The following is a 16,912-nucleotide window of genomic DNA, read 5'->3' on the forward strand; positions in this document are numbered from 1 at the left end:
TATCTCCCTTTCTTATATCCATTGTACTTTTCCTGTGCGTGTGTGTGTTCACTCGGGGGGGGTTTGGAACAGGTGCCCCTGAGGTGGAAGGGATTTGTCTTGCTACATTCCTGCACACGCCTTCTCTTGACCAGAGCTGCCTGCAGAGCAAATGCCATCTTGGCCACGAGGGCACTAAAGTTACAGAAGTATTTTTCAATCTAAATTATTTTCATTTCAGATTAAGGAAAACAACAAACAGGAAAGAATGAAAATAAAGTCTCAATGCGAGAAAGTGTGAGAGAGAAAACAGTCTCTCATTCTATAATGTTGCATAGCTGAGGTGAAATACAAAATGACAGGACCACTGCAACACGCAGGAGATTCTTCTACATTAAACAGTGCAGCAAACAAAACTGAAAGAAGGAGATATCACTTAGTGACACAGCTATATAGCCCAAGTGTTCTTTCAGGCTTTTGCATCTCAACCTGGAATGAAAATTATGCAAGTGGAATTTAGCTGAAGCTTTGTTGATGATTCATAATGTAGAATAGAATCCTGCTTCATCTACAATAGCTATGCTGGCTTTGGAGAGTGTGCAGGAGTAAACACTTCCCCCTCCCTTCAGTAAAGTGAGCTGATGTGACTCAGACAAAAGACAACAACATTGAGTAAAAACATTTTTATAGTGTCACTTTTCTGACCATCACTACATTAAGACCCCAACTTTTCCAGCATGTACACATGTGATTAACTTTACACAGTCAATGACTTCAAAGTTAAGCACATGCAGGTTTCCAAGGTAGAGCAGGGTCTAAAATGTTCTTCACAACATTTGATCCAATGACAGTATTCCCTTTCATCTCTGTTTTTTCTTTGCTTTGCTTATCACTGAAATATTATCACACTCTGTTGCACTGGTGCAGTTGGAGTGTAAACCACAGAGGATTATGACAAACTTGATACATTCCTCTAAGATAGGAAATCAGAGTTTTTACCAACATCTTCATGTTAACAAAAGAAACCCTCCCATCATAAAAGTAGCAGCAATGAAAAAGAGAATTTAAATGCTCAGGCACTACAGTGAGGAGTAAACAGAGAACCTTGTAGACTTTCTGAGGAAGTGTTCTCTCTTAGAAGCAGGATTTGTGCCCTTGTGGAACTGGTTGGGGAGGTGCAATCTCCAAATCCCATCTGAGGCCCCATGGGAAATCGGAAGTCCGAAGAATAGATCCCAAAACATTCATGTCACCTTAGGAACTGTACTATCAGTGGCTGCACTTGCCATGCTTCTCTTAGTTTAGAAGCAATACTTTTATTCCCCAACCCCAGATAAAACACTTCTAGTTCCAGCATCCTCCACCAATTCTTACATGCAGGACAATATAATAATAATCAGTTGCTTTGCTACTCCAAAAAGGCAAATTGATTTATTGCCCCCTGCCCCCATACCTGATCATGAAAATTAAGCTTTATGGGACAAATCCAGAGCTGGTGTAAGCACGGGCAACTCTATAGTTCTCAGTGTAGTTTCACATACTTATACAAAAAACGAATGTGGTCCTAAATGTTCACACTAATTATCCTTTTTCATGCAGTTCAGTGATTTATAGAGTAAATATCGATCTATGTTAAAACAACCAACCCCACCGCTGGATTATAAAAGCAAGGGAGAAGAATGTGCCTTAGCTTGATTAATAGTACAGGCCACCAGATGGATGACACCAGTATTTAGGCACTAGAGCAGCATGGTTTATCAAAAAGGCGTCATATAAAAAATGGAAACTAGGTCAGATCACGAAGGATGAATATAGGCAAATAACACAGGAATGCAGAGGCAAGATTAGAAAAGCAAAGGCACAAAATGAACTCAAACTAGCTATGGGAATAAAGGGAAACAAGAAGACTTTTTTTCAATACATTAGAAGCAAGAGGAAGACTAAGGACAGGGTAGGCCCACTGCTCAATGAGGAGGGGGTAACAGTAACGGGAGACTTGGAAATGGCAGAGATGCTTAATGACTTCTTTGTTTCGGTCTTCACTGAGAAGTCTGAAGGAATGTCTAGTATACTGAATGCTTACGGGAAGAGGGTAGGTTTAGAAGAGAAAATAAGGAAAGAGCAAGTAAAAAATCACTTAGAAAAGTTAGATGCCTGCAAGTCACCAGGGCCTGATGAAATGCATCCTAGAATACTCAAGGAGTTAATAGAGGAGGTATCTGAGCCTCTAGCTATTATCTTTGGGAAATCATGGGAGACGGGGGAGATTCCAGAAGACTGGAAGGGGGCAAATATAGTGCCCATCTATAAAAAGGGAAATAAAAACAACCCAGGAAACTACAGACCAGTTAGTTTAACTTCTGTGCCAGGGAAGATAATGGAGCAGGTAATCAAAGAAATCATCTGCAAACACTTGGAAGGTGGTAAGGTGATAGGGAATAGCCAGCATGGATTTGTAAAGAACAAATCATGTCAAACTAATCTGATAGCGTTATTTGATAGGATAACGAGCCTTGTGGATAAGGGAGAAGCAGTGGATGTGATATACCTAGACTTTAGTAAGGCATTTGATACAGTTTCGCATGATATTCTTATAGATAAGCTAGGAAAGTACAATTTAGATGGGGCTACTATAAGGTGGGTGCATAACTGGCTGGATAACCGTACTCAGAGAGTAATTGTTAATGGCTCCCAATCCTGCTGGAAAGGTATAACAAGTGGGGTTCCGCAGGGGTCTGTTTTGGGACCGGTTCAATATCTTCATCAACGATTTAGATGTTGGCATAGAAAGTACGCTTATTAAGTTTGCGGATGATACCAAACTGGGAGAGATTGCAACTGCTCTGGAGGACAGGGTCAAAATTCAAAATGATCTGGACAAATTGGAGAAATGGTCTGAGGTAAACAGGATGAAGTTCAATAAAGATAAATGCAAAGTGCTCCACTTAGGAAGGAACAATCAGTTTCACACATACAGAATGGGAAGAGACTGTCTAGGAAGGAGTATGGCAGAAAGAGATCTAGGGGTCATAGTGGACCACAAGTTTAATATGAGTGAACAGTGTGATACTGTTGCAAAAAAAGCAAACATGATTCTGGGATGCATTAACAGGTGTGTTGTAAACAAGACACGAGAAGTCATTCTTCCGCTTTACTCTGCGCTGGTTAGGCCTCAACTGGAGTATTGTGTCCAGTTCTGGGCACCGCATTTCAAGAAAGATGTGGAGAAATTGGAGAGGGTCCAGAGAAGAGCAACAAGAATGATTAAAGGTCTTGAGAACATGACCTATGAAGGAAGGCTGAAGGAATTGGGTTTGTTTAGTTTGGAAAAGAGAAGACTGAGAGGGGACCTGATAGCAGTTTTCAGGTATCTAAAAGGGTGTCATCAGGAGGAGGGAGAAAACTTGTTCACCTTGGCCTCCAATGGTAGAACAAGAAGCAATGGACTTAAACTGCAGCAAGGGAGATTTAGGTTGGACATTAGGAAAAAGTTCCTAACTGTCAGGGTAGTTAAACACTGGAATAGATTGCCTAGGAAAGTTGTGGAATCTCCATCGCTGGAGATATTTAAGAGTAGGTTAGATAAATGTCTATCAGGGATGGTCTAGACAGTATTTGGTCCTGCCATGAGGGCAGGGGACTGGACTCGATGACCTCTCGAGGTCCCTTCCAGTCCTAGAGTCTATGAGTCTATGAGGTAATTACAACTCTGAAGTATTACAAGGCAGAGGCTGCATGTGTGCTTCTCTAATCCCTAGGGGCACTATTAATTCATGTTAATTATGCCCTTGGGAGCTGTCTTATTAGAAGTCCATACAACAAGAAAAACATGTATATTTATATATTTGTGAGAGTTTCCTTAGATGAAACGGACAGTTTAGAGAACTGAACAGTCGGGTTTCGTTGAGTTGTGTGATTAAGCTTTCTTTACACAAGATTCAGCAGTGATAACATTGCCTCATACAGACATTTAAATAATAGTCATACTGTGGTTTTTTTTGACTAGCCATAGCAAAAGGCCAATTTCCCAGAAACTATAACTAAGTTTAATAGGTTATTGTAGGCCAAATTTTCAAAAGCAAACACATAGGTTGTGACTGCAAAATATGCGTGAGTCCAAATTAAGTGGTAACTGCAAGCACATGTGCACCCTCAGAATCAGGCCATCCTCTCCCAATAAGGTAGCAAGGCTATTTCCTCCCCACAAAAAACACAACCAACCAGAACAAAAGATCTGCTCACGAGCCTTCCGCAGCCCATCTCTTCCCACTTCCTGTTGGGACCACACAAGAGCTATTTCAATCCCGTGGTTAAGATGAAATGCTCACTGTCCCAGGTATGGAGAAAAAGAAGGGACAGGGAGTTACACAGGGCAGCTTGGCACAGTGGGGTGTGCATTTTCATGAGTTCCCCATCTCCTGAGTGATTTTGCACCTCCCTTCCACACAAGAGGTGCTGTTGTCCCCCCACCCCACTCCCTGTGCCCATCCTCTTGAAAGCACCAGGTGGATACTCTCCAAAATCAGTCTTAGCATGCAGTCAGTTCACACAGCCAGGTGGGGGTAACGAACCAGTTACAGCCTTGTGTGCTCAGCCAAAGATCTAGCGTAACAAACTTAATCTTCACATTGCAATGTGTGTATAGCAGTTATTGCCTTTCACTCTAAAGGGAACTTCACTAAGATCCTATGTACGCTACAGCTTGTAACTGAGTTTATAACCAGTTAGGAGCATGGCTGGCTCTAAACATGGATTATATCCACATACAACATGATTAATACTCCACTAGCACCTATGGTAACTAACAGAAGTGTGTCCTTGCCAGAAACCTGCATGGTAAGGAGCTGAATGGTTTAGTGTAGAGATGGAATCATTAACAGTGCCTGTATAACTGGTTTTAGAATCCTAGGTCTTCACAGCTGTCAGTGTGCTAAAACATTCCAGACTTCACTGCATCCTGTGCCTCTGTGTATACATCTCCTCTGGGCACTCTGTCCACGGCCGAAGCGCTGTGGGAAAGCTGTCAGTTTTTCCCAGAATTCCATCATGGTTAAGCAGCATGGTTGGTGTGGATGCACAAACATGGCTAAGCTATGGACCTTGAGTACACTACAGAACGTGGCTATGTTTGAACATGATTGTGAGTAATTGAGTTAGCTAACATAATGCTGACCGCAACTTAGTTGTCAGTGCAAACCAAGAAAAATGGGGTTCAGCACTGGGTCAGTTAATAGTGATTAAAACTTGGTTTTAACATTAAAGAAGGGCTGTGCTTGAAGGGGATTCCCTTAGGTAAGACGAATCCACAGTTGCTCATTAGGACAGTTTTCCAGTTGCCTTGCAGTGTCTGAGCAGCAGAAAGGGGTTTCAAAGGTCTCACCCTTAATTTCAGTACCATGTGACATAGCTAAGGGTTTAATAAGAGTCACTATAATTTATGGCACCACTGACATGCATTTAAAGAAGTTACAAGTAAGCCAATCTCCGTATAGTATGTCAAAAAAGTATCGTGTTTGCAGGGACGCCGTCCTGATGAGTGAGTAACTTACAAAGACAAAGACAAACACCATCATCCAGCCAATGTTCCAGCCAAGTAGGCTGCAGGAGCAATAGGGGCATTATCCCCCTGGAAATGTTGGGGTTGAGGGGAACATGGATATCATTCCTATGAAAAGTTGTTGAAAAAATACGAGCTATTTCAATATGTTGTATTCCAAAGGCAAAAGCTATGCTCTTCAGGAGTATCTTCATGAACTGGGATTAAAAGTCATCTCTGGCCTGGAATTCCTTGGCAATGTATAGGGAGTGGGAAAGGATATTCAGCACAGATAAGGAGATCCTTTTCCCCTCTATCAATCCGAGACTGAACTTAGTGCTATGTTAAATTTCCCGGGACTGATGAGCCATCTGGAATTCAGCTGATGAATATCCTCATGTCAGAAAGCAGGTTTCATATGAAACAGTAATTAATACACTTTAATCACACAAAACTAAAGATCCAATTATCCCCTTGGGTTCATACTCTATCAGGGTTAGAAGGAGAAAAATCTTTATCATTCATTCTGATGCTTTTTTTAATTTTGGTAACAGCATGCTTGAGCAGACAGCTAAAGAACCATGTGGACTTGTGTATGGTGCTCCTATACTGATTATGCCCATGAATTAAATGTACCTAGTAACCACCTGCTTGTGTTTATGAGTATGTAAAGTTCCATATGTTTCTCCCTCTACAGATAAGAGGTAAATATTAAAAAAATTATTCTGGTGTGAAGAATGAAAACAACAGCAATCGTTCTCTAGCTGGCATTGTACACACTGATGATTTCTCATAATGCTTTGCTTGCTCTGATATATTTGTTCTTTTTTTTCCATGGATTTTTTAAAAAAATTGTTATTTATGGCTATCCAGAACCTTATTAAAATCATTAAAAATTACAATCCAGATGTTTTTCATACTTAACATAGCAACAATTCTCATGAGAAAGAGACATATGACAAAGTTAAGTTTCTAAACTTCAGACATGGAGGCTGAGTGCAAAGAAGTGTTAAAAGATTTTTTTTCCATCCGTGTAATAAAAAACAGCTGAATCAACTTCACTTAGACTTTCTAAATATAATCACATTTTGTCAGAAATCAAGGCATGTAGATTTCCCCGATGGGAACTTTTGGGGGCTGGGAGAAAGTTACAAGCAATGGAATGTACAAGTTTAGAATGAATTAGCAAATGTATTGGTCAAGGCCCTCCACACATCTCAGTGGCATTTCTTTTATTATAAATGAAACCAGAATTAGGCTTGGGGATTCTAATCCCAACCCTGCCATTGATATGCTGTGTTATGTTTGGCAAATTACATCTCTACGTACGTCATTTGCCCCTTACCTAAAAAGGGATAACAATGCTAACCTATTTTTGTGAGAATGCTAATCATGATTATTATTAAAGGAAACTATTACAGGTCTTGTGGGCAGTCAGAGAATCTACAAATATTTATGCAGACTGAAGAGGACAAAAAAACCATTAACAGTAGGACCAAGCTCAGGAGTCATGAAATCTGTCAGCTTTCACCAAGTTGTTCATAATGAAGAGAGTAGTTCAGAAATATTTGCTGGATGTAGCTATTCAAGCGACTAACATAACAGCATAAGACTTTTTTTGTCCACGTTGCGAGCACAGAAAGAATAGACTGATCCTCTGAAGCATGAACGAACAAATTAGAATGAGGATAAAATGAAATAACAGATATTAACTCACGTTTTCAGTAGTTTTTGCTAATACCAGGGTCAGATTAGGCCTTTATCAGGAATCAGATTTTACGTAAAAGACAGTACCAGCTTACTTTCATCTCTGGTCTTGTCCCTTCCACTGACCCCATAGTCTCCACATCTGCCCTTGTTTCACAGTCATTCCCAGCAGGGCTGGTGCAAGGATGTTTCGCGCCCTAGGCGAAACTTCCACCTTGCACCCTCCCCAAGCCCCCGCCCTGAGGCCCCTCCCCAGTGGCAACTCCCCCCCTCCACCCTGAGGCCCCCCCGCCCCAGCTCACCCCTGCTCCACCTCCTCCCCGAGTATGCCATCGCCGCTTCACTTCTCCCGCCTCCCAGGCTTGCAGCGCCAATCAGCCCTCCCTTACTGGCTGCAGGCGGCCCTCCCCGCGCTCCCCTGTCCCAGCTCCCTCTCCCTAAATGCCAGCGGCGACTGGGGTGGCCGAAGATCCAGCCGCCGCAGTCGCTGCTGAAGAAAATGGCGCCCCCCAAATCCTAGAACCCTAGGTGACCGCCTAGGTCGTCTAAATGGTTGCACCAACCCTGATCCCCAGTGTTTCCCCTGCCAGCTCCCAGTGCTAGTTACAATTCCCTCCCCACTGCCTCCACCAAGTCCCAGTTTTAATCTATTTCCTCCACTGCCCCCCTTGCCCGAGGTCCAGGTCCAATCTCTTCTGAATTTGAATCTGGCTGCTTCCTCCTCCACTGTGCCTGGGCCCACACAGTGGAGACACTAAGAGCACAGGAAAGACAGTCTCTCTGCTCCAGTTCTGGTTTCTGGCACCAGAATGGCCCACAGCAACTGGGAGTAGCAATTGCAGAGAAAGTTTTGCTGAGCTCCTTCAGCTCTGGGATGGAGTGTGTGCAGTCCAATCAGGGCTGCCCAGAGGGAGGCACAAGTGGGGCAATTTGCTCCAGGCCCCGCAGGGGCCCCCACGAGAGTTTTTCAGGGCACCTGGAGCAGGGTCCTTCACTCGCTCCGGAGGCCCCAGAAAACTCTTGCGGGGCCTGGGCCCCCAGAACTTCTTCTGCTCCGAGTCTTTGGCAGCAGGGGAGAGGAAGGACCCCCCCGCCACCGAATTACTGCTGAAGCGGGACCTGTCGCCAAAGTGCCGGGTCCCGCTTTGGCAGTAATTCGTCTGCAGGGGGGCCCCGCCGTGGGTCTTCGGGGCACTTCAGCGGCAGGTCCCGGAGCGGAAGGAACCCCCCGCTGCCGAATTACCACCAAAGCGGGGGCCCCCTGCCGCAGAAGACCCCAGGCCCCCTGAATCCTCTGGGCAGCCCTGAGTCCAATGGGCATGTAGGAGCTATGAAAGGCTGGAATATGGTCATCGCAGATGGAATCTTTGGGAAATGCAGCTGCCAAACTCTAACAAGTCTCTTCTAAGCATGTGTGAGCTGAGCTTTTTCAGAGACTGATAACTTGGCCAAATGTTGGTGTTTTTTCCCCACAGAAGCAGCACAAGATCCATCCCTGATGCAAGGGCCACGGCTGCCAAATTTCAAGTCCCTGATCCAAAGCATAGACACCAGAATCTCTCAACCAAACAGCAGTAAGAATTTTTTTAACAGTGGCAAAACGCTGTGTTTTCCCCTAATCTCATTCTCAGAAATGGCTCAACCATTTTTGCAACATTAAAAATAAATAAACAAATATTAGCCTGAAGAAGACACCTGGCATGGAAAATTTCTGCCCAAACAGTTGAAGTCTGACAGAGTCACAAGTAACTGAAAACAGAGTATCACAATGAGTCTTCTCATGGACAACCTTAGGTATAAGCAGTGTACCAGCTCCACTTTTAATAATAATATTATTTCTTATGCAGGCATGAAAGAGTCATGCAAGGTAAAATTTAGAAATTAGTTCCTTTTATCTAGTGCCATCTATTACGACTGTATTTTTTGGCATCCTAGTGGGTACCTCAACAGACATCAGTCATGTATCATCATATGAAACAACAGAACTGATAAAGGTGATAATGGGGTTTATAAAACTTCAGTAACATATTCATGAAATACTGTACCTGGAAAATTCAGAGGCAATTCAATTCTGGCTGAGCACTGGCTGTCTTCATTACTCTCGCAGATGCTTGCAATGATCTTATTAATTTTGAACCCAGTAACTTTAATCAATTCCCCGGTTGGCAGGCAGCATTCATTTCCAAACATTTCATAAATGGAGCCTTAGGAGAGACAAAAGAAAAGAAAGATGGTGCAAAAGTTTTAAGCACAATTTAAAATACCCCTATTGCTTGTCTTGGAAGATTTCCTTCTGCATAGACACTAAAAGCCATTTAAACTACTTATGTGAAATTTACATGATCTTCCGCAGCTATTTGGTTTTCATTCTCCCTCTCAGTATTATAGACCCTGCCATCAGGTTTTCTACCTACCTTGGGTATTATTTCACACATAAAGATCAAAATCAATCTAAGATCAAAGTTTACCCTACTGAGATTAAGGGTATATACAATAAGCTATATGGGATAGGATCCCAGTATTTCTGATAGGATACATAATATTAAAAACAATGAAGTTTCCTCTCCATGGGTCTGCTGCAAAGACTATTGAAGTCAAGGGAAATCTTTCTTTTGACCTCACTGCAATTTGGATCAGTTGCATCTGTGCATGTACTCCATGTAGTTCCCGATAGCATTTCAACATACCATTATGAAGAGAAAAGAGCCTAAAAAAGATCACCCTACAATCTTTTTACTTTGAAACAGAATGGTCTCAGAAAGTCAGAGAGTAAGAATATTGCACAATCCAGACCCACAACTATACAGCAAATTTCAGTAGCTGTGCAGGACACAAATCTTTGTGCTTTTATTTTTACCACTGCCTGCAGAACTCGTCAACCTGGTGGCCACCACATGGGGAATGACCATCTCAACTTCACAGCTATATCAAAAATACTACCTATTAGCAATTTCATTCTCTTCATAGTGACTCAAGGTTACATCCAAGTCATAACCATATTCTGGGCTAATAAACACCTCTCACTCTACAGGGTTTGGTTGTGAACTCATAGATAGGCTGCAGTCTCAAGGTGTCATCATTTAAGAACTCAGTGACGAAACCATGCACTACCATGAGTAGTCCCTTTAAAACCTATGGGGCTCCTCTTGGTAATAAGCACTAGACATGGTAGTAGGTGATTGCAGTATTGAGCCCTAAGAGGAGGAAAAAAGCACAAGCTAAGAAAAGATACACTGGAGAAGTGGCAGCATCTCTATAATTAAGGCTATAGTCAACGTTCCCTTAAAAATGAAGCTTCCCCTACACTTCTCACTGGGAATATGAAAGCCCACTGAAGCGGGGTGAGCTGTCTCCCAAAATCATTTCCAGGAGCTGAGGAGAGTCCAGAAAAAGAGCTCTCCCTACATCATTTAGCACATATTGGGAGAGCAGAGGAAATACCTCTTCCCCCACATACATGCACCTTGGTTCAAGGCATGAAGGGCATGTCTTCACTGGAGAGTTAACTTGAGTGATGGGTTACTAGGTATGAGGATCTGGCCTGGCCTGGGTGTGAGCAAAGCCCTACCTGTGTTACTGTGTCCTCACTGATGCCGCACTCACCCACGTGTGTCACTATGCCTTCTGGTGGCATATCCCGTGATTCTTTGTGCTGCTACAGGCTTAGACATTCTATGGTTCTCCCTCAGTGAAATATGGGAAAACATGTCTTTTCCTTCTGGGCATGGAGGGGTACAATTGGGGGAAGGCATTGGAGGACTAAGAGCACTTGCCTACTTCAGCCTGCATCCTCACTGTTGAGTGCATGGGTTACCAGGCAGCGTGACATCCTCACTCAGGCTTTAGCCTTACCTATACCCCCAGCCATGCCAGCTAGCGTAGAATGAAAGCACCACCAAACTCAGCCAAGAGAGTTTTATGTGTAACACCTGAGTAAGAGCTCGGGTGAACTTTGCAGTGAAAACATACCCAAAGAAACCATTCCACTCCCAGTAACACCCTCATCTTATTGAGGTGCCTTCAGAGGCAGCAAGGCGATGTTGCTCCTGTATTGTACTTCTCCAGTGATTACAGTATAGCAATCCTCAGACACTTCCCCACAGTGGGTATGTGCAGGACTGATTTTCTGCTCCCTGCAAGGGGAAGCAGGGTGAAGCAGTATTTTCTCTCTTCATGTAGAACAGGGAAGTACATTTTCACTCACACAGCACTGAGAGAGGGTGGGGATGGCAGTACTGCCAGGACTTCCTCACAGTGAATTCCACCCTGTGATGCAGAGGGACATACTACTTAGCTTGTAAACTCTGCCGACAGGGACTTTTTGTTACATGTTTGTACAGTGCTTAGCACAATGGAGTCCTCATCTAGGGCAATGGTCCTTAGAAACTATTGCAACACAAACAACAATCTGACACAAGGTGGTATAGTTTATGCCTCCCTGAGCCACGCTCAGTTAATCTGGCCCTAAATATTTAAGACCAGGAAAGTCACTGCCCTGATTCACTATAAAAGAACAATTTGTCTTTTTTACTGGCAAACCTGAATCTGTCACCACTTGCTGTTCTGTTACACCCCTAGCAATACCGCATTGACTAACACAGCTACTACTATACAGCCTTCTGGGCCTCTCTGGGTTACAGTGTCTGATGCTCCAATGACCACATGAGGAAGTGTCAGTTCTCCTTGCTTTAGCTGTGCTCCACAGGCACGTTAGAGAGAGAGAGAGATGAAACAGCAGTGAAAATGGTAATCCTCTTTATCTGATGAAAAAACCACACCACCCTTCATATACAGTATACAGATCAAAAGTGGCAATGCTATTATCAGAAAAGGTAAATCCCAAATGCCTTTACCCTATTTCCTCAGCAGGAATGCTGGGATGTTGGGGGATGGGGGGGGGGCTGCAGGCGGAAAGAGTGGGGAGGGGCCCCACCAATCCATAATCCACCTCTGATCCTCTCCCCCAAAATGTATCTATGATGAATGCGCTAGTAAAAGAGAGCACATTGTTCATTGCATCTTTTCTATTCATTGAACTTTAGGGCCAGATTCTCTGCTGCACCCACTTTTCCAAACTGTAAATGGGCAATAGTCCACAAGAGACCAACTATGAGCTGAGAATAGTTGACTGTAGTGGTGCTCCAGCCACAACTCTAATAAATCCCTTATGCCTGGGCTGGATGACAGATGACTCTAGCTAGCTGTGGTCCTAATTTACCACTCTCACTGGTAGAAAGCCTTGCTTGAGAGATCTAGCCAGTTCCCAACCTCTCAGATCCAGACCATGAAAGAGAATCTGGCTTTTAGCCTTTTCTTCCGTTTCATAATTGTTCACAAACTGAGCCTGATTGCTATGAATTTCTTCTTCTTTCTCCTTCTCTTCTTAGCAAGCTCTCATTCAGCTAAGTGTGTGAAACGCATAACCCAGTGAAAGGCCAAACTTAGTGGTACTCTCATGACTGGGACAGGGAATATGCCTAAAACAATGAGGCTCACCTGTCAATTTTTTTCCTCCAGTTGTATGAGGCGGGTGGTCTCCACTGGTTTGTTTAATTAAGGTTTCCACCTTGGCCTCAATGCTTGAGCCTCCCATATCACAGTGGGGTAAAACTGGAGCCCCAGATGGACATTGCAGTTGCCTTCATAACCCGTGTGTGTGTGTGGCTTGACTGAAATAACCAAACGCTTTACAGTAATATCACATAGTAGCAGGGTGGTTTATTGATGAATTTTTTAAATATAAGCTTCCTGCTCTCTAAAAGCGTAACCCAACTCTTCCTTTTATTGCTGGTCATTATCCCCATGTATCCTTGTTCCAGGACCAAGTGTCTCTTCAGTGCTTCCCCCAACTGCTATGAATGACATTCTCTAGACTACGTGGCAGGGAGATTCTGTGTTGTATTCTTTAAAGTGGTATGTAGCTGTGCATTATGATAGTAGTTATGTACAGCACTTGTATTTCTAGCAGGAGAGTATCTCCTAGATATAACTGCCCTTTTGTGTTCCATTATAGGAAGCATGTTAAAGAAAGACCCATACTGTTCTCTCCCTTGAGTACATTTTATTGTTCTTTCTTATTTTCCCTTAATCTAAAATAATAATTCAGGAAGAGATGACACATTTGCAATGTATATGTGAAAAATACAAGATATGCCTGACTACTTGTGATCCTCTCTCCAAACACTAAGGGCATCAACTCTTCCATACACCTGATCTTCAACACAAGACATGCAGCTGTACAGCTGGTCACCTCTGTATGTGAGCCATCTCTTAGCAATGTTTTCGTCCCACTGTCACCGTGACAGGGCTCTTACAGCACAGTAAGCAAATGACTGAAGTGAACAAATGTAACCCTTCAAATGGCTGTAAGCGAAAGTCTATAAGGAGATGTTAGCAAATAAGATGTTGTGGGCCAGATTCTGATCTCAGTTATAGTGATGTAAATCCAGAGTAATTCTGTTACATATCTTTGTATTTCAGTGGAGTTGTTCTGGATTTTCAGCAGTGTAGTTAAGATCAGAATTTGGCCCAATGTGTTTAGACTGTTTAGACCAAAAATAAATAAATAAATAACCCTTGCAAGCATAAATACATTTCTGGGCACAGCTATATAGTATGGATTATAATTACATATTTGTCTCAAGTTAAATTGCCTAAATCCTGATTTTAGATCTAGTCTGGCAGTTTGCCTGGACTAGTACAATAAGGGTGACATTTTTGGCAAGAAAAATGTTACCTTAGTGATTTGTCATCCAGCTAATTTTACCAAATACATGTGTTGATGAGAAGTAGAACCAAGTTGTTTTCAAATAGACAATAAAAATTCTGTTCCCATTAATACCAGCAGGGTTAGTTTTATTGTCAGAGTTCCTGCAGGGTGGTTATGTGAATCAGAAAACCCTTGCTGAAGATGATTATCTATGCACCATGGAACCCCATATATACACCACTACCTCGATATAACGCAAATTCGGATATAATGCGGTAAAGCAGTGCTCGGTGGGGGGTGTGGCTGCACACTCCAGTGGATCAAAGCAAATTCGATATAACACTGTTTCACCTATAATGCGGTAAGATTTTTTGGCTCCCAAGGACAGCGTTCTATCGAGGTAGAGGTGTAGTATATTATGTACACATGGGAAAAATGGAAAATGTCATATTTCGTGCATTACTCATTGTCAGCATGTCAATTCTCTGTGTTTAACAACAAAGAAAGCATAAAATACACTGAAAACTTAAGTCAATTAACCTTAAGGACTGATTCTTTTCAACTAAAAAAAGATGGAGAGAATACAATGCAAAACCATCTTAGCAAGAGCTAGAATAAGGCAGCCTCTTTACAGTGATCAAACAACGCCCCTCAAGGCTGTAATTAAAGAACTAGTTGCCTTTGAAACCACCTTTTTGGATTGCTACTTTGTTCAACAAAAACTACATTTATATCCTTTTATAAACTCATCTCTGGTTTGACAATCCATATTAGCCGCTGCTGTTATTACATCAAAGCAACCAAAACAACAAGTTAAATAGCTTTTTTCTCTGTCTCTCCTAAAATAGTACCCTTATGAAAAAAACCTACAGCAATTTTTTATTTGGTTTTCTTCTCATTATATGTACAGTAAGGTTTATTTTCCCCTCAAAAACAACAACATAAATCATAAATACAATGCATGCATGAGATGACTCAAGTTACCCTTCACATCATGGAGGGAGACAGAATGATTGAGATCAATATTTTATAATATAAGTAAGAATAATAGCCATTGAAGTTGCATTTCTGCTTTTTTCCCTCCTAACTTAGGACCTAGTTCCCTAGTTGCTCTGTGAGTGAAATGTTCATTGACTCCCATGGGAACTGTGCACATACATGGTGTCTCAGAATGAGGTCCACAATTAAGTCAATGAATAATAATTAGTTCTTACATCACCTTTTTCACCTATTCACTTCAAAGCACTTTATGAAGGAAGCCATCATCATTACTCCCATTTTACAAATAGAAAAACTGAAACACAAAGAGGTAACCTGACTTGCCCAAGGTCACCCTTAGGTCTGTAACAGAGCTGGGACTAAACCCCAGGTTTCCTGATTCCCACTTCAGGGCTATATCCACTGGACCATACTGTCAAGTACACAGCGGGTTTCTAAATATCTCTTGTTTGTTCTTTCTCCTATGAGGAACAGCCCAGAGTGCAATCTGCTAGCCCAAACATCAGACATTGACTCTCTGGACCTATAGGTTGGAACCCCTAGAGGGTCAAATTCAGCCTCTCTCCTTCAAACAGCATCCACTGATGAACTGAATTCCATGCAGCTAGTGGTGTGGGATCTCTTTGAAAGGAGGTTTGGGATGCGGGAGGAGAGGTAGTCTTGGCTTTTTTGCACAGAAGTTAAAGATTCCCTAGCATGTTTTGTAAGAATAGGGATTTTCCCTGCTGTCCTTTCGCAAATTTCCTTTCCCCTACTATTATGTTGTGCACTAGCTATCCACCTGGCCATAGGCATGGAGCACCCACAGAAAAAAATTAGTGGATGCTTAGATCCCACCAGCAGCAAGCTCCTCCCCCATCCCCCAGTGCTCCCACCTGCCAGCGGCTCTGCTGATCAACTCCTTCCCAGTGCCTCTGCCCACCACAATCAGCTGTTCCACAGCATGCAGGAAGCACTGGGGGAGGACTGCAGGAGGAACCCACTTGCTCTGACCCAGGGCCCTACCAATCCATAATCTGCCTCTGATCCTCTTTCTGGAATAACTGCTCAGCCAGAATGACAATAGACTGCCTTGTGATACGACATGGTCAGCTCAAATCACTGTTTTCATTAAAGCTGCGAAAAGCTCTACAGGAGCAAAGTACACAAAGTATCTGCATGCAGTGTCAATAAAACAAAATCCCTTCTTTATGGGGGCTGTCTGCTGATGGGGTTTAGCAAAAAGTTCTAATTTGAAATCTATTTTAAGGTTTTCATTTGGCTTATAAACTTTTTTCCAGCAGCATTATACTTCTGGCTAAGCAAGTAGGTAAACATAGTCATACATCTCCACCAGTAGAGGCACTATCTTTTTTCAGTCACATGTCCAGTATGAAATTCAGCCTCTGCACTGTCCCACCAAGCCCAGGTAAACAATCTTTGTGTGGGGAAGTATAGGTAGGGGATGGAATGGTGTGGGATCTCTTTGAAAGGAGGTTTGGGATGCTGGAGGAGAGGTGGTCTTGGCTTTTTTGCACAGATGTTAAAGATTCCCTAGCATGTTTTGTAAGAATAGGGATTTTCCCTGCTGTCCTTTCCCAAATTTCCTTTCCCCTATTATTATGTTGTGCACTAGCTACCCACCTGGCCATAGGCATGGAGCACCCACAGAAAAAAAAAATAGTGGATGCTAGCCAGCGAGGCCTAGAATAGCCCCACAGCTCCTCCATAGCCTCTACTCCCACCTCAGGCTGTAACCAGAGCTGCAAACTCTGTGAACCCCCAATGTGAGCTAATCTTGGCTTTCCTAACTATTTGCCCTCATCTCTCTCCTAACCGCCACACTTTTTCCTCCCCCCATCTATCTAGAGCTAGCATGGAACCAGCACCACTGCTTTCAGGGGGTGCTGCAGAGACCCTCGGCATATCCACTCCACCCTTATGCTCTCCATGCACAGCAAAATCACTATTTTGCAGGGTTTTCTATGGCTCCTGCCCTGTGT

General features: G+C 42.9%; 1 protein-coding gene across 1 annotated transcript in view; it reads right to left on the reverse strand.

The window, feature by feature from the left end:
- The window catches only part of THEMIS (thymocyte selection associated), a 103,531-nt gene that overhangs the window by 77,130 nt on the left and 9,489 nt on the right, over positions 1–16,912 (reverse strand). Inside the window, 1 exon segment of the mRNA XM_030556264.1 lies at positions 9,268–9,426. Within this exon segment, the coding sequence (XP_030412124.1) occupies positions 9,268–9,426 (159 nt within the window).

The sequence above is a fragment of the Gopherus evgoodei genome, chromosome 3 (genome assembly GCF_007399415.2).
Source record: "Gopherus evgoodei ecotype Sinaloan lineage chromosome 3, rGopEvg1_v1.p, whole genome shotgun sequence".
NCBI classification, from domain to species: domain Eukaryota; kingdom Metazoa; phylum Chordata; order Testudines; family Testudinidae; genus Gopherus; species Gopherus evgoodei.